Source organism: Dinoponera quadriceps, unplaced genomic scaffold (genome assembly GCF_001313825.1).
Source record: "Dinoponera quadriceps isolate SergipeBrazil2010 unplaced genomic scaffold, ASM131382v1 scaffold1573, whole genome shotgun sequence".
NCBI lineage: Eukaryota > Metazoa > Arthropoda > Insecta > Hymenoptera > Formicidae > Dinoponera > Dinoponera quadriceps.
In genome coordinates, this window is record NW_014556062.1 from 307,634 (window position 1) to 332,470 (window position 24,837).

Sequence of the window (24,837 nt, forward strand, 5' to 3'; positions counted from 1 at the left end):
CAGACGGGATAAAGTTATGTTCTTTTAGGCGAACCACCAGCACCGAGTCGGCCTTGCCAACCGTCCCCGTGCGGTACGAACGCCGTGTGCAGGGAACAAAACGGCGTTGGTTCCTGCACATGTTTGCCCGAATACATCGGGAACCCCTATGAAGGATGCCGCCCCGAATGCACCCTCTCTTCAGACTGTCCCGCGCACTTGGCCTGCATCGGGTCGAAGTGTCAGAATCCGTGCCCGGGCTCGTGCGGCGCCAATACCAATTGCCAAGTCGTCAACAATGTCCCCGTTTGCACGTGCATCCCCGGTTACACCGGCAATCCGTACATAAACTGCGCTTATCAGGCTCTCGAGAGTAAGTAGAGGCGTGAACACGGCGTACTAGAGGATGGGTGAAGAGCGAGCGAAATGGGACGGAAAATCACCCGACGGGTCTTTCATTGCACCGTTGCGTGATTGTAGTTCCCGAGGACGACCGTGAGCCCTGCAAACCATCCCCCTGCGGCCCGAACAGTCAATGCGCCAATAATAATGGTCAAGCGATCTGCTCTTGCTTGCCCAAATTCATCGGAGCCCCGCCGAATTGTAGACCGGAGTGCTTGGTGAATTCGGAGTGCGGATCGAGCCGGGCGTGCGTGAATCAGAAATGCGTGGACCCGTGCATCGGTACTTGCGGCCGCGACGCCCAATGCAAAGTCATACACCACAGCCCGATTTGCAACTGCCCGAACGGCTTCACCGGCGATCCCTTCATCTACTGCTTCCCAGCGCCAAGTACGTTTTGCAGGAGCGAAATCCATCGGAGATTCGTGCAAGTCGGAAACCGACGCATTTTCTTCTTTATAAAATCACAGTGCCAAAAGATAAGGGAAAGAAGTTACCCGTTTGTTGTTTCATTACTTTTCATTATTTTATGCGTGAACGATTAAAAGTACGTAGAACGCGTGTTAAACATTTTATTCCCGATGTTATTTTCGGACATACTTGGAGGATAAAAAATTTCGCGGTACAAACGTGGGGTCCGTCCAAATTTGGTGTAACTTTAACATCGGGAACATGTTAAAAAGTACACGAATATATAATAATTTAACGTATTCATCTTGCTGAAGTAATACAATAATTTGGGCGGTTTGGATCGATTTCACTTGAGCTTAATCAAATTCAAGGACCCGATTTCGATTTTCGATCGATATCTCAGCTCATTTCCGAGAGTTCAGTTTCCGGCTTAATTGTATTCACTCTCACACGTAGGATACCAGTGCTATTTCTGTGTCTCTACAGTACCAGAACCGGAAGATCAGTACCCGAAGGACCCGTGCTTGCCGTCACCTTGCGGACCGAACGCTCTGTGCAGAGCCATCGGCAGCACACCAGCGTGCAGCTGCATGCAGAATTACATCGGTGTGCCTCCGAATTGCCGGCCCGAATGCTCAATTAATTCGGACTGTCCCGCTGACCAAGCCTGCATGAGAGAGAAATGCAGGGACCCTTGTCCGGGATCGTGCGGCCTCCTGGCGCAATGCACGGTGATAAATCACACGCCCTCCTGCGTCTGTCCCGAAGGATACACCGGCGATCCCTTCGTCAGTTGCAACCCTGCGCCTCAGACACCCCGTAAGAACCATATTCTTCGCTACATTGTTACCATACGATTACCAACGATAACGACGAATCATTGTTTCGCGAATTCGAACGAATCTACACAGAGAGAGCGGCTCTTTCCCGTTCATTATAATATCCTCGAAGTGTTCCACCGTGCGACAAAGTCACACCAACACATTCCCAATCGTCTGAATCCGGCCGCATTTCAGTACCGCCCCCCGACCGATGCAACCCATCGCCATGCGGCCAGAACACTCGGTGCAACGACGGAGTGTGCACATGCGTACCCGAGTACTTCGGGGACCCATTCGTCGGCTGTCGGCCGGAATGCGTCATCAACACCGATTGCCCGCGCGACCGGGCGTGCATGCAGCACAAGTGCCGCGATCCGTGCGCCGGCACGTGCGGCCTCAACGCCGAATGTAACGTCGTCAATCACCTGCCGATGTGCAGCTGTCCGCGAAACATGACCGGCAATGCGTTCATTTCCTGCATCTTCATCGTCCAAGGTTCGTATACGTAGGTGCGAACACCACGCACACCAGAACCCGATACGACCTGATTACTGTTGAACAGATACGATCACCTCCGAGCCGTGCAACCCGTCCCCCTGCGGACCGAACAGCCATTGTCGCGTGTCGAACGGCCAGGCGGTATGCGCGTGCATCGCCGGCTTCAGAGGAGCCCCGCCGTCCTGCCGGCCGGAATGCCTCATAAGCTCCGACTGCGCTCGCAATCGCGCCTGCAGCAACCAGAAGTGCGTCGACCCGTGCCTCGGCGCGTGCGGAATAGCCGCGCAGTGCGCGGTCATCAATCACAACCCGGTGTGCAGCTGCCCGACCTTGTACACGGGCGACCCGTTCGTCCGGTGCTTCCCGCAACGTAAGAATTTTGCGCGCGACACATTTCTCATTTCGCCCTGAAGTGCCCGATCCGCCGGGATTAGCATTGCTCCCTTACGAATTGCAGCGAAAGAACCGCCACCACCGCCGACCGACCCCTGCCGACCTTCGCCTTGCGGCCCGAACGCGCTCTGCCAAGTCCTCAACGGAGCTCCGTCCTGCTCGTGCTTGCCGCAGTTTATCGGGGCCCCGCCTAGGTGTAAGCCGGAGTGCGTGAGCAACAGCGAATGCCCCAGTCAACAGGCTTGCATCAATCAGAAGTGCCGGGATCCCTGTCCGGGATCGTGCGGCACGAATGCCGAGTGTAAGACTGTCAGTCACACCCCCATGTGCGTTTGCGCCGGAGACTTTACCGGGGACCCCTTCATCCAATGCAGCCCCCGGCCGAGTAAGTTCCCAAGTCGCTTCGTGAACGACGCACGCGGGGAAATGAGTTTGGTTTTGGATCCACCTGACAATGGTCGGCCAAACGCGTTTTGAATGTTGAAGGATACGGAATTGCCGGTCACGAGGACCACATTTTGCTCGCGGGAGCTAGAAATTGTCCTGCCTTCGACCGAAACGCGCTTGGTCGCCCATCGTCAGGGCCGAGCGAACTTGTTTTTCAGTGAACGAGCGATCCGACAGTCAGCAAAGACGGGTCAGAAAAGCGAGCTCCTTCCGATCTTTGATCAGCGAGGTGGGGATTACGATTTACGGCTGTCTATTCTAGTTGAGACACCACTCGTCCCGCTAAACCCATGCCAACCGTCGCCGTGTGGCGCGAACGCTATGTGCCGGGAAGCCTCCGGCTCGGCCTCCTGCGTCTGCCTGCCCGATTTCTACGGGAATCCTTACGAAGGTTGTAGACCTGAGTGCGTGATCAATTCCGACTGCACGTCCAATCGAGCATGCATAAGGAACCGATGTCAGGACCCCTGTCCAGGAACGTGCGGCGTCAACGCGATCTGCGAAGTCATCGGTCACATACCGGCGTGCAGCTGTCAGACCAGATACACAGGGGACCCGTTCAGATATTGCGAGCCCATACAAGAAACCCGTAAGTGGAGCTCACCACAATCGCTCGCGTTGTCGCGTTTACAGGAGCGTGCTACTCCGTATGCGTTTGCCGGCACGGCGTGTCGTTGCACCGAGGAGGATATAAGATAATAAATAAATAATAATATCATAGAAACAGTTGCCCAACGACGCTATTTTATGATATACATGGGACAAACAGTTTGCTTGAATTTACCTGAAATAGAATACACCAAATGCATTCTGGCCGAAGGAAATAGAATGTCTGCTTCTTACGATCAGATATTCTGTTACATTCAACCAAGGCGGATTTGCTTTGTCCATTTCAGATAAATTCAATCAAGCTCTTTTTCCTGTATATAATTATTGATTTATTATCTTATACTTCTCTGCATAACGACAACTGTCGGTGAAAGTGTACGATGAACAACACTTCGGGAAGGCGCGATCTCACACCTAATCTCGTATCGCACAGCTCCAGCGCCCATGGGCGATCCTTGCCGGCCATCTCCCTGCGGGCCGAATAGCAACTGCATAAACCTGAACGGAAAAGCCAGCTGTTCGTGCCTGCCGAATTACCAAGGATCTCCTCCCGGGTGCAAGCCCGAGTGCGTCCTTAACACGGAATGCCCCATGAATCGCGCGTGCGTCAATCAGAAGTGCGTTGATCCGTGCCCAGGTGTGTGCGGCATCAACGCCAAGTGCAGTGCCTTATCCCACAGCCCGTTCTGCAGCTGCGGACCTGGTCTGATCGGAGACCCCTTCGTCAAGTGTTTCGACATGCCTTGTAAGTGCCCCGGAAATCAGAGAACGAGAGAGACAGAGAGAGAGATAATCGCTTTCCCGGGAAAGTGTTACACGTACGGAGATTGTCATTTGATTTTATTCCAGTGATGCCCGCACCACCACAGCAGGCGAACCCTTGCATCCCGTCGCCCTGTGGCCCGTTCTCCACGTGCCAAGACAGGGGAGGCTATCCGTCTTGCACATGCATGCCCAATTACATCGGATCGCCGCCGTACTGCCGCGCCGAGTGCTCGATCGATTCCGATTGCACCCGTGACAAAGCCTGCATCCGAGAGAAATGTAGAGATCCTTGCCCCGGCTCCTGCGGCTTTAACGCCCTGTGTACCGTAATCAACCACACCCCGGCTTGTACGTGCCCCGACGGATACACGGGCGACCCCTTCAGCAATTGTTACCCGACACCCATGCGTAAGACGACCACCTTCATCTGTTTATTATTCGCAGGCCCAAATAGGAAACACAAATAGGAAAACTACTGGCGAGATACTGGCTCAGTACCGATTTTTACTGAACGGTACTCTAGATACCAATACCGATTTGATACTGGCGGAATACCGGGATGGGAGTAATGGGCCGAGACTCGGGAGACAGTAATTGTGCCGAGTTCCCAATATCGCGAAGGTACTAAGAATTATCGAGCCCCAATTCTGGGGGTACCGATTCCCAATATTGATTGTTATTATTGTATAATCGTTGATACCGCAACTATACTGTGAAAAGAAAGGTCAGGAACTACGACCGGAGTGCTTGTTTTAGCCTGCTGATGTCCACTTTTAATTCGTGCGAGGTGAGACTCGGCTGAAATCGAATTCGGGTCTTCTTGCCAGACAATCGCTTTCACCACTGAGTTATTTAGGCTCCACACGTCAGTGACATCTCCCACTTTCTTATTTAAGGCATTGGTATCGAAAGTGAAATCCGTACTTCAGTGCTGAATTGGTACTTGGCTAGTCCCCAGTACCGGCCGAATACATATGATTCTTACATAGGCGAATCTCTCTCTAGCGACGCATTACCCTTCTCACACTCACGTTTCCCACGCACAGAGATCCCTCCGGCAAAGCCAGACCCGTGCAACCCGTCGCCATGCGGACCGAACGCCGAGTGCACAGGCAACGGCGTGTGCAAGTGCATAGCCGAGTACCGCGGCGACCCGTACCGAGAATGCCGGCCGGAGTGCGTGCAGAACTCCGACTGTCCGTACAACAAGGCCTGCGCCAACAACAAGTGCGTGGACCCCTGCGTCGGAATCTGCGGACAGAACGCGGAGTGCGCGGTGGTCGGCCACATAGCCACCTGCAGTTGCGCTCAGAATTACGAGGGCGATCCGTTCACCCTGTGCACGCGCGTGAAACGTGAGTTCCCCGGGATCTTTTAGAGCCCCCCTGTCGGTTAGGAGAAGGCGACTAATTGTCATTGTCTTGCGTCCCGATAGCACGCGTGAAACCCTGCGAGCCCTCTCCCTGCGGACCGAACAGTGTCTGCCGCGAGTTCAGCGAGCAGGCCTCTTGCTCTTGCCTACCCGGTTACTTCGGGGTCCCGCCGAGCTGCAGACCCGAGTGTCTCGTTAGCACCGACTGCGAGCAGAGCAAGGCCTGCGTTAACACCAGATGCCGCAATCCCTGTGAGAACGCGTGCGGCCCGAACGCACTGTGCGTCGTGCGAAATCACAATCCTATTTGCAGGTGCCCCGATCAGCATTCCGGCGACCCGTTCGTGAATTGCTTCCCCATAAGTAAGTAGTCGTCCAGAGAGCGCTCCTCCGGCTGACACGAACGTCTGAGAACCTTGACGGCATCCTGGACGGTACGGGCTTCTAAAGGGTGTCTTGAAGACTTCCAGAGGACATCCTGTTTTCTCAAATGTCTTTAAGACATCCTTTGGCAGTTCACCCGAGACGTATCTCGGATGTCCTCTCGACGTCACTCCCGTCGTTCGTGTCGTTGGAGACGCCACCTCCGTTGGAACCATTAATCAAATGTCTTTCTTTTTATTTTCATCGCCAGCACCATCGGACGTAGAACCCTCCAGGGACCCGTGTTACCCTTCACCGTGTGGACCGAACTCGCAGTGCGCGATATCCGCTGATAATAAACCCTCCTGCTCCTGCTTACCCACCTTCATAGGATCTCCGCCCAATTGTAGACCCGAATGCCGTGTAAACAGCGACTGTCCCGCCAATCGAGCATGCATTAAGCAGAAATGTAACGACCCGTGCGTTGGATCGTGCGGACTCAATGCACTGTGCCAAGTCACTTTGCACCAAGCCCGATGCACCTGTCCCGAATCATACACCGGAGACCCGTTCACAGTTTGTTCTGCGATACCATGTAAGAAAACCCCCGTTGTTATCTTTGCCGGCGCAACCCGATCGGACGTGATACGACCTTCTTGTCGAAAATCAGCAATTTCGGTGTCTCTGGCGATCCCGGTCGCCCGATTTCTCTCTCGGGTCTGTAAATATCGCGCGTTGTACATAATGGAATGTGAATGTTCTGGAAAACCGCACCCGCGCGTGTCAACTTTCTCCTACGCAAAATTGCTCACCTTCGATCTCGCAGCATTCTCGAGACACTAAATACTTGACTACTCGGCGTAGTTCAGTACACGCAACACTTCTTCTCGAAATATATTATATATATATATACGATATATACGATGCTGCACCTTCACCGTGTACAGGAGGCATGTGCGATGCATGCGTGAAAAGAAAAAGATACATATACATGTACGTTCGCTTGTTTCTACTTTTACACGCAAATATCTCTATCTTCCGAAACGTTAGTTTTACATGCATATATTGTAATATATACGTCGCATGCGAGATTGCTAAAAACGTATCCGCACGACAGTGAAATTAATTACGTTTTTCCCGCTGTTATTTCAGCAACTCCAGTACCACCGACACCCTCCAGACCGTGCAGCCCCTCGCCGTGCGGTATAAACGCGTACTGCCATGAGAGATTCAACACGGCCATCTGCGAGTGCATACCGAACTACAGAGGCAACCCGTACCAAGGCTGTCAACCGGAGTGCCTCGTCAACACCGACTGCCCGCAGTCGCAGGCCTGCATAAGAACCAAGTGTCAAGATCCTTGTCCGGGAACTTGCGGCGTTGGTGCGATCTGCACAGTGTCGAATCACGTCCCCATCTGTTCGTGCCCGCTGCCAACGATCGGCGACGCTTTCACGCTTTGCCGAGTCCCCGTGGAAGGTAATCTTGCTGTTGACATTTTATACCGTTATTTTATAACTTAAGGAGATTGTGAGATCAAACGAATTCGATAAGAAACTTGCACTGCGTATATATTGAAATATTATTTAACTGTTCATGCAATGAAAGCAAGATCGGCCATTCGAGAGCTGAGGCGCTATTGAACTAAATTAATTTATAATAATATTCGAAAGGTATATACATATATTTATACATTTATATAGTTCTTCCTATATTTGTGCATCTCTATTACATCAACTGATGCATATAATTTCGAATCTTGCAGAGTGTAGAAATATAAATTAAAAGGATCAAGCAAAAGATAAATAATTTGATTTTGCAATTTTAATTCATCTGCATGAAGTTCCCTCTCTCTATCCTTTTACTTGAGACAGGTATTATTTACGTTAAAATTATTTTTATCTCAGATACTAAAGAAACTGATCCATGCTATCCCTCACCGTGCGGCCCGAACACCGTCTGCGAGAAAATCGGCAATACTGCAGTTTGCAAGTGCCTACCCGGACTGCAAGGTGTCCCGACGAGTGTCACCGGTTGCCATCCGGAATGCGTGCTTAGCTCGGACTGTCCAGGCGACAAGGCTTGCATACAGAGCAAATGCAGGGACCCGTGTTCTCAAAATGTGTGCGGCAGCAAGGCGGTGTGCAAGACGATCAATCACAGTCCTCTCTGCAGCTGCCCGTCTCCCTTGATCGGTAACCCCTTCGAGGAGTGTTACACGAAAATCGGTAAGTGCGAGTCTGCGAAGACGAAACTTGACGCGAGATGCGTATCAATCTGATTTTATAAATACATAAATCCTCAGAAACGCCGCCGATGTTTTCGTAACGCGCGTTCCTGTTACAGAAACCAACCCCTGCAGCCCCTCGCCTTGCAATTACAACGGCGAGTGCAGAGTGAGGAACGGCGTCGCGGTCTGCATCTACCCCGAGTGCGTCATCAATACCGACTGTCCACGCGACAAGGCATGTTTCTCGCAAAAATGCCGGGATCCCTGCATCGGCGCGTGCGGCATCAATTCTCTCTGCCAGACCGTCAATCACAAGCCGGTGTGCTCCTGCCCGGTCGGTTTCACCGGCAACGCGCGAGTGCAATGTACAATTCCAACCCTCGCAGGTGAGATTGCACGTGTCTATTATTTTCCCGATGAAGTTCTCCCTGAATTATCCCGAAGCATTTCACGTAACAATTAAAACGACGGTGTGTCGAGCTTCGAATCAAATATTGCAGCGTTGATTCCGCGACAACATATTTGCGTAATATTAATTTAATATTGGCACGGGCAATGATATGTTAATCTAATTTACTTGTTCGCAGAGCCAGTCCCAGAGTGCACGCAGAATACCGAGTGCTCGAACGACAAGACTTGCTTCAATCAAAAGTGCGTCGATCCGTGCACCTTGGACTCCTGCGGCCTCAACAGCCGCTGCCACGTGACAATGCACAGAGCCATATGCGTCTGCAACGAGGGATTCACCGGGAACCCTCAGCAATATTGCCACCAGCGTGCGTATCGGAAATATATTTAATCGATGTACTTTTTCCGCCTGCACGTGTGATATGTTGTACTAATAATTCGAATAATATTTTCCCTCCAGTTGGTTGTCGCAACGATAACGAGTGCCCATTGATCCAGTCCTGCATCAACAACGAGTGCATTGACATTTGCCTGGTTACACAGTGCGGTCTCAACGCATTGTGCACCGCCGACGGATACCACAGGACTCGATGCTACTGTCCAGACGGCTACACGGGCAATCCGTACGAAGTATGCGAGAGGCCGGAATGCACCAGCGACAACGACTGCGCTCCGTTCCTGGCCTGTCGCAACTTGAAATGCGTCAATCCTTGCAACTGCCCGCCACCGGCTTTGTGCACCGTCGTCAATCATCGGTCAGTCTGCAAGTGTCCGCCTGGCTATACCGGCAATCCTTACACCTCGTGTCTCCTGGGTAAGAATTTACCGTTTCAATATCACAGTGTTTCATTAACATCGTTTATAGAGTACACAGTAATAATCGAACATTTTTTTTCTATGACAAACGTGATTAGCATTATTGCTGAATTATTACGACTATTCTATTTCTGAAAGTGTTACTATTCGTGTGACTGTTAGAACGGCAGAATCGAACTGTCCATTGTGATTCCAGAACCGCTGGAGCCGAAGGCCGAATGCCAAGTCGACGGTGACTGTCCCAGCAAGCTGGCGTGTTTCAGCGGTATTTGCAAAGACCCGTGCGCGGAAACGAAGCCGTGCATCGCTAGCGCCAGGTGCAGCGTCGTGGATACCTTGCCGATGAGAACGATGATCTGCGAATGCCTGCCGAACTACGCCGGCGACGCCACCGTTCTCTGCGTGCCGGGTAAAAATCCAATTGGATTTCCACTCCTCATTATCCCAACGTTCATCTTCCGTAGACTAACTAGTAACATAAGATTCAAGCGGAAGGTATATAGATGAATTTGTCGCCTCGCGTTTGTGTGATCAGTTTCGTGGCGAATTTATTCATCGGTAATATTGAATTGGAAATATCTCTGTGCATCCGCAGTGGACAAACAAATCGCCGCGATCTGCGAGAGCGACTCGCAATGTACGCCGGACTTGGCCTGCCTCAACCGCCGATGCATCAACCCCTGCAACATCAACCCGTGCGCATCGAACGCGGAGTGCCACATCGAGAACCATCGTCGCGCGTGCCAGTGTCCTCGCGGATACTCCGGAGACCCGTTCATAAATTGCTACGAAGGTAGGCCGCGGGCGCTTCCAGCTCCTCGTCGATCTGAATCATCGAGCCTCTTTCTTCTTTTCTTTACTTATTTGCTCTCTTTCATTCGCAGAAAACGTGGTCCTGCCGGAATGCAGAACAAACACCGAGTGTCCGTTCGACAAAGCGTGTATCAATCAACTTTGTCAAGACCCGTGCTCCAGCAATCGCTGCGGATTTAACGCCGAGTGCATCACGATCAATCATCATCCATCCTGCCACTGCCAAGGCGGTTTGGCCGGCGATCCGCAGCTTCAATGCTTCAGACGTGAGTTTTTCTCTCAGCTTTCTCCGAAAAATTCTTTAAGATTCTCCTATTTTCGAATTTCATTTAATAGAAGCAACATTTCTTTTTAATTTTCTTCGACATTGTCTCTTTAAATTTGGAATTAAAAATGACATGTAAGTTTTATTTCCATTTCACATAAATTGTATTTCTATTTAAATTTTATCCTATCACTCCGTTTTTAAGTATCTTCTCCGATTCTTTTTTTTTTTTTTTTCCGTCTTCGTGCTGCAAAGAGGTTGAGGTCGATGTAGTCTCGTTTACTTCATTCAACAACGCGAATACTCATCACGCACAATTTTCTCTCGCAGCGGAATGTAAGACAGACAACGATTGCCCTTACGACAAGACCTGCCGAAACGACAACTGCGTCACTCCCTGCCTCGTCGGCGACGTCGTGTGCGGCCGTGGCGCGGAATGCAGAGCGGTGTCTCACCGAGCTCAGTGCATTTGTCCGCAAGGCACTCAGGGTGATCCGCGAGTGGCGTGCATTTCGGCGATTTGCCACTACAACGAGGACTGTGCTGATCACGAGGCCTGCGACAGATTGAACCGAGTTTGCAGACCGGTCTGTGACGACGACGCTTGCGCCGAAACGGCGACCTGCGTCGCGCGCGACCATCAGCCGAAGTGCACGTGTCCTCCGGGCACTACCGGAAATCCATATATAACCTGCGTTGGTACGTTGATTATTTAAATTGGATTCTTCCTAATTATCGTCAAAACTTTCCTCGTGCAAATTTCTCCATCTTGATTATTTTACGTCTTATCTGGTCGAAATCTCTTTTCTGTCTACGAGGAATCTTCCTTGAAAAGTTCAAATATTCGAACTTTGGTGACTTAAGCTTTGATAAAGTCCTTAAGCCATAAAACATCGAGAATTAATTGAAAATCGATATTATCGCTGAAGAATTGGGCTTTGGCGTGATAACACATCTTGAAGATTATCACAGTGACTTCTCCGTAATTTTCAGGCGCTCCTATCGTACCCGAGTGCACGCAGGACAGCGAATGCGCGTTGAATCTTGCCTGCATCAACACCAAGTGTCAGGATCCTTGCGCCTCCGGCGGTATGTGCACCAGCGAGCAAGAGTGCAAAGTGTTGAACACCGTGCCGCTTCGCACCATGATCTGCTTGTGTCCACCGAATACGATCACCGATGAGAAGGGACAGTGCAAGCCGATCGGTACGTGTGTCGATTTCGTAAAAATGTCGAATCCGCGAAATACAGCGGGACAAAACAGAAGGTCAACTGGCGGCCGTGCGAAGTCGCGACCAGTCGCGCGAATCTCTCTCTATTAATTATTCACGCGTGTATATTGCAGTGCTGGGCGATGCACAATGTCATCTGGATCAAGATTGCGCGAACCACGAGAAGTGTCTCGATGGAACATGCGTGGACGCCTGTTTGACCACTCAGTGCGGCTTCAACGCGCAGTGCAAGTCCACGTCTCACACCGGCATCTGCTTCTGCTCGCAGGACTTCACGGGCAACGCTTACATAGAATGCATAAGAGGTAAGCCAAATTACAAAGAACGAGCTAAATTACGCAATACAACGGTGAAGGATGATAAGGGCCGATTGTAAGTTTAATTTGCATTTATTTCGCATATATACAAAGAAAACGGTTTCTTCGTTTCAATTAAAGAGATTTTATTAAATCCAAGGAAATCTTTTTCTCCGTACGTACTGTGTAAATGCAGGTGCAAAATGCAGGATCAAACAGCCTTGAAATTATTTATTCAAAGACAAGCTCCACATCGCTTTTCTCAATTATGTATCCCCGTCTCACGAATTCTCGATTACCTCCAAGCTGCAACCGTACCCGTCGCCGAGTTTCACCTGCAATTTCGAATTTCGCAGTCCCGGTCACTACCTTACCAGGACATCGGCCGGAGTGTTACGCAAGCAGCGAGTGCGCGCGCGACAAGCAGTGCGTCAATTCGCTCTGCGTAAACCCGTGCATCGCCGGCGATCCTTGCGGTAGGAACTCCTTGTGCCACGTTGACCATCACGATCCGATCTGCAAGTGTCCGATCGGCTACAACGGCGATCCCAGGATCAAGTGCATACCACGTAAGAATTATCGCCGATTGTACACGGCGGAAATCGTCAAAATCCTTTCCCGAAGATGCGGAACGATTCGTCATGTCGCGGTGTTCTTCCCGTTGCAGCCGAGATCGTGCCCGAGTGCGTGTCGAACAGCGAATGCGCAGGGAACTACGCGTGCGTCAACAACGCGTGCATCAATCCGTGCAATTGCGGACCGAACGCCAAGTGTAACGTCGTCAACCATTATCCTTCCTGCATATGTCTGCCGGGCTACTCCGGCAATCCTCAGCTGGGATGCTTCAAGCGTGAGTGCCGATCCTCTTCTCACTTTTATAACGAGCCGCTGGCAAAACTAATCAAATATTTCAGACATGAAGCAACCATCCGACACATTTCTAAATATTTGTGAGAAACATCCTCCAACGTTTTTTTTTTCCTCTTAGACATTTTCACATACAATTAGATGAACCCGGAAGGAGTTTACATCTTCGAAAGGCATTCGCATTAGCGATGACCATAGTGCTGCCGTTATGAAAACTTTACGCAAATTACCGTGTACGATCAATTGTAATTGTTCGTTTCAGTCGATTGCGAGTCCGACAGCGAGTGCGATTACGCGGCCACCTGTTACAACGGCCAGTGCGTCAATCCCTGCATCCTGGACAACAAATGCGCCATCAACGCGGAATGTTACGGGAAAAATCACCGGTCAGCCTGCCGTTGCGGTCCAGGTTACTACGGCAATCCTCAGGTTCACTGCGAGAGGGTCGAGTGTAATACGGACCACGATTGCCCCGGTAACCTGGCGTGCAACGATGGCCGCTGCGTGAATCCCTGCGCCGAGAGCTCACCATGCGCACAGAACGCGGTCTGCTACGTCCAGGATCACATAGCCTCCTGCCGCTGTCCCGAGAACCTCCCGCTGGGGAATCCGTTCTCCTACTGCGAACGACGTCCCGTGGAGGAGATCGACCAGCCGGAATGCAGAGTCGATATCGACTGCTCGGACAAACTGGTGTGCATCCGAGAGAAATGCATCGATCCTTGCCCGGTCATCAAGCCGTGCCTGGAGAATGCCCGCTGCGACGTTCTCGACACGGTGCCGGTGAGGACCATGATCTGCACGTGTCCGGAGGGATGGATCACCGACGTCGACGGAGTATGCAGGCCAAGTAAGCAAGATCGACTATGAGAATATTATATCGGTGATTTGAAGTGAATCAAATTGTAATTCATTATTCCGATCCACGCAGTACAACTGACGGTGATCGGGACGTGCACGAGCAACGACGACTGCGGCGACCGCGACGCCTGCGTCAACCGGCAATGCCGCAACCCGTGCAACTGCGGCGCCAACGCCGTCTGCTACGTGAGGAAGCACAAACCGGTGTGCTCGTGCGAGCAAGGCTACCAGGGCAACCCGGAGATCGCGTGCCACTCGGTCGAGTGCCGGCACCACAGCCAGTGCACGATCGACAAGGCCTGCGAGAACAACAACTGCGTGAACCCGTGCCTGATCGCGGACCGGTGCGGCACTAACGCCGAGTGCTTCCCGAACAACCACGTGGCCGACTGCCGCTGCCGCAAAGGCTACCACGGCAATCCCCTGGACCGCTGCCGCGTGATCGGCTGCTACAGCAACGGCGATTGTCCGGGCGATCACTCGTGCATCAACATGCAATGTATCGACCCCTGCGTCCACGACAACCCCTGCTCGGCTCGAGCAGAGTGCAGGGTTCTGAACCACCTGCCGATATGTCGCTGCCCGCCCCACTTCACCGGCAATCCCTACGTCAACTGCCGGCCGGAAGAGCGGCCGGAGTGCAGAGAAGACAGCGACTGCCCAGACTCGCTCGCCTGCCTCGGCGACAAGTGCCAGGACCCTTGCCCGGTCATACAGCCGTGCACGGAGCCGTCCGAGTGCCGGGTCCTGCCGACGCACCCGGTACGCACCATGGTGTGCGTCTGTCCCAGCGGCTACGTCAGCAGCGGCAGCGGTACTTGCCGGGCGACCAAGCCGATCCTCAAGATCGAGTGCACCAAGGACGACGACTGCGCGCCTGAGCGGTCCTGCATCAACGCCGTCTGCAGGGACCCCTGCGCCTGCGGACCCAACGCTGTCTGCAACGTCGTCAATCACAAGCCGATATGCTCGTGCACGCCGGGATACGACGGGAATCCGGATATCGTCTGCAGGAAAGGTGCGTTCCCCTTCGCTCGTGCTCGATGCGCTTGCACTCATCTCGGCCGTTTTATTCGCGAACGCTCCCCCGTACGCTTTCATTTTATCTCGTCTCGTAGATTTACACTTATCTTTTTACATTTCGAAGCTATTTATGCTATTAGGAAGCATCAATTCTGACCCGGTACGGCCAACATTTAAAAACCCAAAAATCAATTTAAAGAACAACGATTACTAAGTCACTGCTTGCAGCCATTTATCTGTGACCTTACAAACTTTTGTAATAATTTTATATATACAAGATACCGCGAAAAAATTCCGATCTAATTTTAAATTAAACTCTGAATCGGTGTCACATGAGGCAGGTTTCAATAACGGCTCTTTAACACAGGCTTTAGAAAGAAATTTTCGGGTATACGAGCTTAAGGTGACGTTACAGTTTTTATCCAACGCGTATCAACAGTTTCGCTTCAGATGTGACGTTGCGTTTCGACGTTCAGTTGCAGGATGCAGGACTGACGGCGACTGTAGCGGCTCGCACGCGTGCGTCCAACGCAACTGCGTGCCGGTGTGTTCGCCATCCTTGGCTTCCTGCGGCAGAAACGCGGTGTGCCACGGTATAAATCACAAGGCCATCTGCGAATGTCCACCCGGCTTCGGCGGCAACCCGAGAGTTTCCTGCGTGCTCTTAGGATGCAGAAGCAACTCGGACTGCCCGACGAATAAAGCGTGCATTAACAACCGCTGCGAAAATCCGTGCGCGGTGAACCCGTGCACCGGCGATATGGAGTGCAACGTGTACAATCACGTCGTGGAATGCGCGTGCCCGCCCGGCTACGTCGGCGACGTTAGAACCGGATGTACCAAGGGTGAGAGCTTATTTCCGCATCGTCGATCAGCAACGAGTTGGCTAAAAACGACTGTCGCTTTATTATTGAAAGAAAATGCAAAGCATATAGCATATATATTCGAATATACCAATCAAACTCTAGAACGTCTTCTTCTCACGCAGTGAAAGGGAGATACGAGACTGACAAAGAATATCCGGCTCGAATGTATCTATTTAATTTTTATTTTTTGTTTTCACTCAGTTAAGGAAAAATACGGGAAGAAAAGAGGACAACGAAAAGGTCCGTCTCGCACGTCTATCGGTTTGATTGTAATTTCTCCTTTTCTCGCAATGAAGGAAAAATAGAAAGTAGACGAAGAATATCCCTCGTCTCGAATGTGTCGATTTAATTTCAAACTTTTCCACTCAGTTCAAGAAAAATGCAAAGCGGACAACGAATGCCCGTCTCAGACCGCGTGCTTCAACGGACAATGCATCAATCCCTGCACGAAGATCGAGCCCTGCGGTGTCAACGCGGTGTGCAAGGTCTTGGACACCAGCCCAGTTCGAACCATGATTTGCGAGTGTCTCCCAGGATACCGTGGAAACGCAGTTGTCCGTTGTGAGAAAGGTAATCAGCAAAAGAAAGAAAAAAAAACATACGAAGCGGTAGCTCTAAAGAATTAAAAAAAAAAAATCGAGGATTCGATAAACATTTACTGCGAAATATCAGTTGTAAATCGCTGATAAAATGTGATATAAATAAATCATTTTGTTTCAGCGAGTGTGTGTCCGGTCGAGAAGGGCCAGGTTCGCGACGAGTACGGCAACTGCGTCTGCCCGCCAGGATTCGGCAAGGACGAGAACGACGATTGCATACCTTGCCGCAGGCAGTCCAACATGGTGATAAACGAGGACGGCTATTGCGTGTGCGACCTGGAGAAGGGCTTCAGCATCGACGAGTACGGCCGTTGCGTCTGCCCGACGCAGCACGGATACAGGATCGACGCCAACGGATATTGCAGAACCGGTTAGTCGGCGCTGTGCGATTGCCATACGCGTGATTCACGAGGCTGCTGCCTCTTCGCGATCGTGTCTCGCTAATCCGCGCCTCGCGTTTTTCAGTCGGCGTGATAGAATGCAGACGTAATGACGACTGCGCCGACGACAAATACTGCGAGAAGACCACCCGGACGTGTCAGGATCCTTGCAAGAAGCAAGTGTGCGGCGTGAACGCGCTTTGCAACGCCACCAGGCACCAAGCTGTGTGTGTCTGCGTCAACGGCTACTTGGGCAATCCTTATACGCAGTGCTGTGAGTAAAGAGATAGCGAGGACGCGCATTCTTGATTATATCAGCTTGCAAACACTCGCGAAACACTGACGTTGATTAATATTTCATATCAATTGGCTTTTCGCACGGCAAACCATTGTTCTCTGTCAGGGAAATCAATAATATCTAAAATGAATTCTCTAACACGGAAAAACAGCAAATAATGATATTGATTTGTATGAGTGTTAATTTTTTGTTTATTAAGAGAAAATAATTGTCAGGAATACGAGATATATCGAATAATGTGCTCTTTTGTACAAAATGGATTTTTTACGAATATTCACGAAGCGTTCGTCCGTCTGAAGAAGCGTTTTGACGTGCCATCTTCTATTCTTCTCAGACGACCGAAAGGACGGCCGAACGGACTTCCCGAAACCGGAGATGGACGTGAGCTGCTTGTCGGACGGGGTGCAGGTTGTGATACACTTGCACCAGGAGTTCGACGGGGTTCTGTACGTGAAAGGACGTAGCAAAGACGAACAGTGCAGACGGGTTGTCTCGATACCGGCCGAAACCGAGCACAAGACGGAAACCTTCAAAGTCGCATTCGGCAATTGCGGACTGATACATGTGAATGTTAGTAGAACGTTACATACTCCAATTATATCCTACATTAGTTAACATTATAATCATAATTATTACGACGTAATTGCTCGTCACGACGGTGACAGGCACTCTCTCACGTAATTTGTTTGCATCTTTCAGGGACAAGCCAGCTTCGTGCTGGTCATACAGAAGCACCCGAAATTGATGACGTACAAGGCACAGGCTTATCACATCAAATGTATATATCAGACCGGCGAACAAAATGTTACCCTCGGCTTCAACGTCTCCATGCTGACGACAGCCGGAACGATTGCCAACACCGGTCCACCGCCCGTATGTCTGATGAAGATAGTTGCGCAGAACGGAAATGAGATTAATTCGGCCGAAATTGGGGACAATCTGATGCTTCAAGTGGAAGTTCAACCTTCATGTAAGCGTCCGATTTTGCCATTAGTCAAACCTGGCTGACTTGATTTTATTATCATATTTCAACATTACTGTTGCTGTCTCTTGATGAGATACGAGAACTCATTGGACAATGTTGCAGCCATTTACGGTGGGTTCGCGCGGAATTGCGTCGCTAAGACGATGGAGGATAATCTGGAGAACGAGTACATCGTGACGGACGAGAACGGCTGTGCGACGGATCCTACGATATTCGGCGAGTGGGAGCAAAATCCCGAGACTCAATCGTTAATGGCTAGTTTCAACGCGTTCAAGTTCCCCAGCAGCGACAATATCAGATTCCAGTGCAACATCCGCGTGTGCTTCGGCCGCTGTCAGCCTGTGAGTGCTCGTTCGCGAAATCGCTCGAGACCAGCCTCACCCGCTAGTCGAAAGTTTGTATTTACCGACGAAAATGTCTCTTTTCCTCCCAACAGGTCAACTGTCGAGGCTACAACGCTTTCGGCCGTCGCCGCAGGGACGTTGATTCCGAAGTGAACGACACATCTCTAAGCATATCCGACGGTTTTGAGGGCCAACTTCGTGAAGAAATAACGATCCAGTCGAACCTAATATTCACTCTGGAAAGGAGGGAGGAGAGGTACACAGCAGATCCAGCTGAAGGTAAGATAAAACGTAACGTATTCGTTATGAAGATATCGAATTATAGGTGAAGACTCAACAAGTCGTCTTCGATTATCGTCTCCGAGATTATTTAACTTTCTATTTTGCAAGCTGAGCTTCTCGCACGATTATATGGAACTTTAGTATCTGTAATTTACGTTTAGCACGATGCATCAATAGCAATAGATGAATTTTTCAAGTGTTTTTAAAGTTTTCTTCTTTCCTGAATTGCAATTCCTTAGGAATTCTTAGAAGAATGCTATAAAAATGATCCAGGAAGTTACACGTTGAAAGTAATCATGATTGGAATTCCTAAAAACTTCTTGGAACATTAATTTTAAGAGGAATGGCATTTACGGACAGAAAAAGGAATGTAAAATATTCAGTAAAGACCAATTCTAAAAGTAACGTTACATCAATATTACAATTTACCGTTCAACAATATAATTGTTATGAAAAGAAACTATAGATGTAACGTTACTGTGTTAGAGTTAGTGTTTGGTGGAAAAGTTGTAAGAGCGAGAGATGCTAGAGCGAGGTTAATAACCCCTTGATAATGTGTTTCAGCTCCTTCAGCGCAAAGAGTGGAAGATATCTGTGTTTCTATGGTCGGCTTTATCATAGCACTGATAATTACGGCGCTCTTGGCACTGGTTGCCGTAGCTATCGCTGTGTCATGCTGGCTTATGGCGTATCGACGTCAGCCAAAGACTGCTGGACCACTGCCACACCCACCAGAGTTCCCAAACCCCTTGTTCACTACTGAATCGGTAGCTGAACCTTCTCCTGACTATCACCTATCATAAGTTTCTTAGAATATATAATTAATATTTTATAAATAACATAAATTTTATATAATATTTCTGTGGAATGCATCTCAGACCATAAGTCCTATTGGTCAGTTTTGTATTTCTGTACGCAACTCCTCCAGTGACTGTCACTTTGTCACTTTGTATTCTCTCTCTTTTTTTTTTCTTTCAAGGGTTCAAACGACGATACGTCACTATCATACCACGTGTACCGCGACGCTACATACATACTATTTATGGTGATGGTTTGCTTCCATTATCTACTTGCAAGCAAAAAAATATGGGACTGTGTTCTCCTTTCACCCATATGTCTCTTCTGTATTATTCTCTCTAGTCAGTGGAGGATTTGTTATAATGCTGCATTGTAATTGTTGTAATGCTGCGAATTTAATTCCTGTGTAAAGTCAACGAATTAGTCTAATATAGCTTTCTTATTGCGAACATAGGTAATTGTACATTTTATCTAATAAAATGCTAACGAAATATTTTTTAAAAAATCTTTAAAAAGAACCTTCGAGAAAACCTTGATGATTCTCTCTATTTATGAAATTATATGTGTCATTCATGGGATACAAATGCAACACGATTTGATTAATTTAAGTTTATTTTCTGAATTGACTTCATAACGTGTACAGAAAAATGCAATAATATTATGACGAAAATATATTTTACAATAAACTTACACTATGCAGTTATATTGTATTACATAACTGAAAGTGATGTTAATGTATCTTCATATCGCGATAATATCTTTCGTACAATTTAATATAAAATGTAATATCATCAGGTGTAAACAATCAAAGAAATATCGTACAATTGGCCGATTTTTACATTCGCGTATAAATTTTAATAAATATCATTTAGAAAATGTACTCGTAACATGTCACAATGTACAAGTAGTGACCAAAATGTCTTTTGACCAAGATTATCCCTTAATAACCGCAATTGGCCGTAACTTGATACATTTCTTGGAGATTCCAGCTGCGTGGCAAGTGTTGACGACGTCTGTTACATTTTTGTAGGATTCTGGTGCTTCTTCCATAACTAGTTTCGGTGAAGCGACTCGAATGGATATGCCTAAATCTTCCAATTTGTCCAGAACTTGCTTGTAGTCCAGATTTCTACGCGACTTTGCTCTTGAGAGGGCGCGACCCTGTACACATATATTTTCTGTATAAGAAACATACCTTTCACACGTTACAGTTTCAGTTTCACATATAACATAGATACACACTATTCATATAAAGCTATTTGGTAAACTGAAAATAGAATTTGACGTAAATAGCTCCTAAAAAGTTAACATAATCCCCATACACTTACAGCACCATGACACGTTGATCCGAATGTCTCTTTCATACCCTGTTCTGTACCAGTGAGAACATAACTGCAAGTCCCCATTGTACCACCGATCAAAACCGGTTGGCCTGTTAACTGATAGTCTACGGGGATCAAAGGATGATGCGGTGGGAAAGCTCTTGTTGATCCCTTTAAGCAACATTTTCATTCATTATACATAACGTAATTGTTCTGCTATGTTCAAACTGTTCATTCTATCACTATCAATTATAATAAAATGCACTGAGCGTGCCGAGACCTTACCTTTCGATGAACTAAAAGTGTCTTCTGCTTCCCATCAACTATGTGCTCTTCTATTTTGGCAATATTATGGGAAACGTCATATATAACATGCATATCCAGGTCATCGGGAGACGAGTTGAATTGTTTTGCAAACGCCTATCGACAAGTATGTCGTATATTCCTTTGTATCTCTGTCGATTAGCATTTAAGTGTCTAACTTTAGTACCTGTCGGCTGAGGAATGTCATAGAACTCCTGTTAACCCATGCGAAATTAGCAGCGGCTGCCATCGATTTCAAGTAATCTTGACCTTCTTGGGATTTGATATGAGCGCATGCAAGCTGCCTATCGTTAGTCTCTATATTGTCGCGCTTCATAGCTTTTTCCATCTGCACGAGTGCATCTGAAATATCATTTTGTCATATCAAGTATAATTTCATTAATGTTATTTTAAGTTCCTAAATATAACAAAATAATGCTTCACAAAATCAGCGGGAATATATATATATATACTTGATGATAGAAAACAAGCTGGACGAATTGAAAGAAGTAACCTGTAGCAACTTGATGGCCAAATCCTCTGCTTCCCGAATGGATCATAACGCAAATTTGTCCTTTTTCTTCGATACCCATTTTGCACGCTGCCCACTTGTCGTATATCTCCTCTACCACCTGAATCTCAGCGTAATGATTCCCTGCCCCTAACGTACCTAACTATAACGTGAAATATATATATAATTATGATGATCATGTATATTAGATCAAATAAAATTTTCGAGATCTGTGTTGTATCGTACTTGAGGAAGTCCACGTTTCTTAGCTCTCATTGATACTTTCGATGGATCGGCGTTAAGCATTCTACCGTATTCTTCGCAATGCTCCTTATCCTCGGCCCAAATGTAACCTGAAGGCATTTAACATTTATTTGAATCATTGTATCGTTTGATTTTATCGTGACGTCCTTCCTCTTACCTTCCCGCAAGGACCAATCCATTCCCATTTCTAACGCTTCTTCCAAATCCCGCGCGTTCATCGGGATAATTCCTTTAGAACCAACACCGACTGGTATATGATCAAACATACTTTGAGCAAGTTGCTCCTAGAAAAAAATACTTTTACATCGTTATACGCACATATGCATCATATACCTGTTTATGATAAATTATAGAAATATGCAACATTACGAAGGTTTGTTTTTATCTTTTACACACACAAACATCGAATAGATAATATAAAAATTACCTTTACTGGTAACACATCTTCCTGAAACAAATTAGTTCGTAGCAGACGAACGCCACAGTTTATATCAAAGCCTACACCACCAGGTGACACAATTGACTTGGGATCATCCATGTCGAATGCTGCCATATTACCTAAATGCAATAATTTCCATTTGATGTTAATATTTGATCATGATATGTTATTGCCACAACTGTAGTAATAATATATTTACGATTTTACCAATAGCAAATCCATATCCAGAGTGTACATCTGGTAGTCCAACTGATCTCCATACAATCCCAGGTAGAGCAGCAACATTAGCAATCTGCTTCATTCCAGGAAGGAAACCTCCAACTGCGCCTGGTCGACACGCATTACGTAGCTCTTCAAACATCAATTTCTCTAATGTATTGTTTACATAAAATACTCCCTCAACCTTGAAACATAATTGATTGATTTAATAGAATAAATTTAAGAAAATAATGATATTTTCTTGACACTTTTTCTGGTTATATTCTATATTATATCTGAAAGAAGAGATTACCTTCATATTAGGCTGAAAGCCTTTTTTTATCTTCCAACAACATTCGGTTATTTTTTCTAAATATTTAAGTTCTTCCTGATATTGTCTCACAACCATTTTCCTAAAAATAAGCCATAATGTTACGTGGATAAGAGATTATGACAAAATATAATATATTGAGACAAAGATACTATATTATATAGCATAACTTATATATTATCAGGATCAACTTACAAATTTATACCTGTTTTGGAACAATTCATTTATAATTTGAATAAATTAGAGAAGTATATTAATATTAATTTTGTGTATTATATTGTATATTAGAAAAAAATGTTAAATTATAATAATCATGCAAGAGGGAGTTAAATGTTTATTTCAATAAAATATAGTTCATTTTTAAGGTTATTTTAAGGTACATAAAATCGCGACCATGTTTTGCTCAAATAACCAATATATTAAGAAAAATAAATACTAAAACTAAAATAAATATACCAATAATGCTAAAAATAAAGCAATAATACTTACAATTATAAATAATTTCGCCGGAAGACCAAAAACTTGACACACGCCGGTTTTCTGACACAACAATATGCAATACCTCTGTTATGACGGCTATCTACAAGTCTGATTGCATGATCAATTTGTGCATTTCTTGTACTTATAAGTATTCAATATAACAACTAATACAATTTTTAACGTAATCGTTAGATGTTAATAATAAAAGGCTAAAATTTATTCGACTGACTGTTCAACTGTATATGTGATATTAAGGAAATTAAAGAGTGTCTCTCTCTCTCTCTCTCTCTCTCTCAATCTGATAATTCACTCCCTACACGATTCTTGCGTCTACTTTGTTATTGAGTCATACTATTTAGGCTGCGTTCTGATATTCACTGCCAGTTGATGGTTACATTTAACGAACAATAACAACGACTGCACAACAGTAGAGTAATTCGAAAATGTAATTGATTTAAATTTACGTGTCTTACAATAAAGACTAATAATCAATAGGTCTGTTCGTTTTTGCTGCACTGCTGAACTAGTGCAATAAGTTGAAGCGAGACAAGTATGTGTTTTCTCACTTCAACTTATTGCACTAGTTCAGCGGTGCAACGAAAACGAACAGACCTAAGGACTACTCATTGATTGTGTTTTCCACTGAACGCAACCAATGATAGGCAATCATCAAGTTTAGTGAATTTTGCTCTGATTGATCAAATTTCAATCCAATCTTCAATCGTAACCTTTAACATAATTACGTCTTAAGGGCCATTTTCATCAACTCTTGTTAATTTAATCGACTGATTAATTATTTAACAGAATTGACCAATCGCATTGGCCAATTAACTAACTACGATCAATACGATTGTTCAATTTTATTAATTAATCGGTTAACCAGAGTTGGTGAAAATAGCCCTAAGTGAAGGAGTTCACAAAAATGGCTGGCCAAGCTTCTTCCGTTTTTCGTCAAGTGAAACCTCTTTTATCCGTTAACAGAGAAGACGCACGACGAAGAGTACTTATTCTGTACAAAGCATGGATTCGTCAAGTACCGTCAACATGTAAGCAATAGTTATTGTTATATATCATAAACTATAAAGCTTTTTGTCACTTAACCTCTACGGGATGATCTTGAGATTGTATCTTTCATAATATCATGTATGCATCTATTTGTAATACATATTATCCTGTAGTACATTATTATTATTATGATACAAACTATCGGCTTGTTACTACATTTATTTTTATGTTATACGTATAAAGTGTCGTTTACTATTCTGATACTTGATCTTAGATCATTGCCTACCCATTTTAATGTTTATACTTTTTCCTTGCAGTATTGGTTTATGATGTTCCCTTGAAGGCCCAAGATTGTAAAGAAAAAATACGTGAAGAATTTAAACGTCATGCTCATGTAACCGATGTAAGGATTATAGACCATCTCATTATAAGGGTAAGAACATATATTGACTATAAAAATAGATTGCTTCATAAACAAATAAAAGAACAAAATTATCACAACCTTAACCATTTAAATGTAATAAAGAAATTTAACTAAAAATCGTATAGATAAAAGTTATT

The 24,837-nt window shown here is 46.7% G+C and overlaps 3 protein-coding genes across 5 annotated transcripts in view; 2 read left to right on the forward strand and 1 right to left on the reverse strand.

The window, feature by feature from the left end:
* The window catches only part of LOC106746562, a 71,249-nt gene extending 51,821 nt beyond the window's left edge, over nt 1-19,428 (forward strand). The window contains exons 78-113 of the mRNA XM_014623278.1: nt 29-352; nt 460-771; nt 1,279-1,611; nt 1,809-2,108; nt 2,176-2,481; nt 2,569-2,889; nt 3,214-3,540; nt 3,994-4,305; nt 4,410-4,733; nt 5,372-5,680; nt 5,761-6,060; nt 6,332-6,655; nt 7,213-7,539; nt 7,968-8,288; nt 8,407-8,676; nt 8,878-9,066; nt 9,159-9,512; nt 9,711-9,923; nt 10,110-10,307; nt 10,399-10,593; nt 10,923-11,291; nt 11,586-11,798; nt 11,938-12,129; nt 12,477-12,689; nt 12,788-12,970; nt 13,250-13,837; nt 13,919-14,866; nt 15,348-15,716; nt 16,107-16,307; nt 16,458-16,706; nt 16,802-16,990; nt 17,349-17,584; nt 17,714-17,984; nt 18,102-18,340; nt 18,436-18,622; nt 19,190-19,428. Of these exons, the coding sequence (XP_014478764.1) occupies nt 29-352; nt 460-771; nt 1,279-1,611; nt 1,809-2,108; nt 2,176-2,481; nt 2,569-2,889; nt 3,214-3,540; nt 3,994-4,305; nt 4,410-4,733; nt 5,372-5,680; nt 5,761-6,060; nt 6,332-6,655; nt 7,213-7,539; nt 7,968-8,288; nt 8,407-8,676; nt 8,878-9,066; nt 9,159-9,512; nt 9,711-9,923; nt 10,110-10,307; nt 10,399-10,593; nt 10,923-11,291; nt 11,586-11,798; nt 11,938-12,129; nt 12,477-12,689; nt 12,788-12,970; nt 13,250-13,837; nt 13,919-14,866; nt 15,348-15,716; nt 16,107-16,307; nt 16,458-16,706; nt 16,802-16,990; nt 17,349-17,584; nt 17,714-17,984; nt 18,102-18,340; nt 18,436-18,622; nt 19,190-19,428 (10,745 nt within the window). The remainder of the gene's footprint in view (nt 1-28; nt 353-459; nt 772-1,278; nt 1,612-1,808; nt 2,109-2,175; nt 2,482-2,568; nt 2,890-3,213; nt 3,541-3,993; nt 4,306-4,409; nt 4,734-5,371; nt 5,681-5,760; nt 6,061-6,331; nt 6,656-7,212; nt 7,540-7,967; nt 8,289-8,406; nt 8,677-8,877; nt 9,067-9,158; nt 9,513-9,710; nt 9,924-10,109; nt 10,308-10,398; nt 10,594-10,922; nt 11,292-11,585; nt 11,799-11,937; nt 12,130-12,476; nt 12,690-12,787; nt 12,971-13,249; nt 13,838-13,918; nt 14,867-15,347; nt 15,717-16,106; nt 16,308-16,457; nt 16,707-16,801; nt 16,991-17,348; nt 17,585-17,713; nt 17,985-18,101; nt 18,341-18,435; nt 18,623-19,189) is intronic.
* A 616-nt stretch (nt 19,429-20,044) lies between these two features.
* Nucleotides 20,045-23,735, reverse strand: LOC106746563 (tRNA-splicing ligase RtcB homolog). 3 transcript variants are annotated; one of them, XM_014623279.1, is made up of 11 exons: nt 23,281-23,735; nt 22,774-22,873; nt 22,470-22,665; nt 22,251-22,381; nt 21,981-22,107; nt 21,806-21,912; nt 21,563-21,722; nt 21,236-21,411; nt 21,031-21,165; nt 20,752-20,916; nt 20,357-20,584 (listed from the first exon to the last, which is right to left on the reverse strand). In XM_014623279.1, exons 2-11 carry the CDS (start codon nt 22,867-22,869, stop codon nt 20,357-20,359), a joined length of 1,521 nt encoding a protein of 506 aa, XP_014478765.1. In that variant the 5' UTR covers nt 22,870-22,873; nt 23,281-23,735. The 3 variants fall into 3 exon arrangements, with proteins under 3 accessions (XP_014478766.1, XP_014478767.1, XP_014478765.1); XM_014623280.1 differs by lacking the exon at nt 23,281-23,735 and having other exon boundaries at nt 20,045-20,584; nt 22,774-22,869; XM_014623281.1 differs by lacking the exon at nt 22,774-22,873 and having other exon boundaries at nt 20,046-20,584; nt 22,470-22,613; nt 23,281-23,733.
* A 323-nt stretch (nt 23,736-24,058) lies between these two features.
* The window catches only part of LOC106746539 (NADH dehydrogenase [ubiquinone] 1 alpha subcomplex subunit 6), a 1,222-nt gene continuing 443 nt past the window's right edge, over nt 24,059-24,837 (forward strand). Inside the window, exons 1-2 of the mRNA XM_014623215.1 lie at nt 24,059-24,317; nt 24,594-24,709. Of these exons, the coding sequence (XP_014478701.1) occupies nt 24,194-24,317; nt 24,594-24,709 (240 nt within the window). The 5' untranslated portion in view covers nt 24,059-24,193. The remainder of the gene's footprint in view (nt 24,318-24,593; nt 24,710-24,837) is intronic.

Bases quoted from the DNA above. Each gene is read 5' to 3' on its own strand.
- LOC106746563 (XM_014623280.1), bottom strand. From the start codon at position 22,869: ATGGTTGTGAGACAATATCAGGAAGAACTTAAATATTTAGAAAAAATA. The intron at 22,382-22,469 runs GTAAAATCGTAA...TATTGCATTTAG, and splicing joins TGGATATGGATTTGCTATTG to GTAATATGGCAGCATTCGAC. The intron at 20,585-20,751 runs GTAAGTGTATGG...ATATGTGTACAG, and splicing joins GATCAACGTGTCATGGTGCT to GGTCGCGCCCTCTCAAGAGC.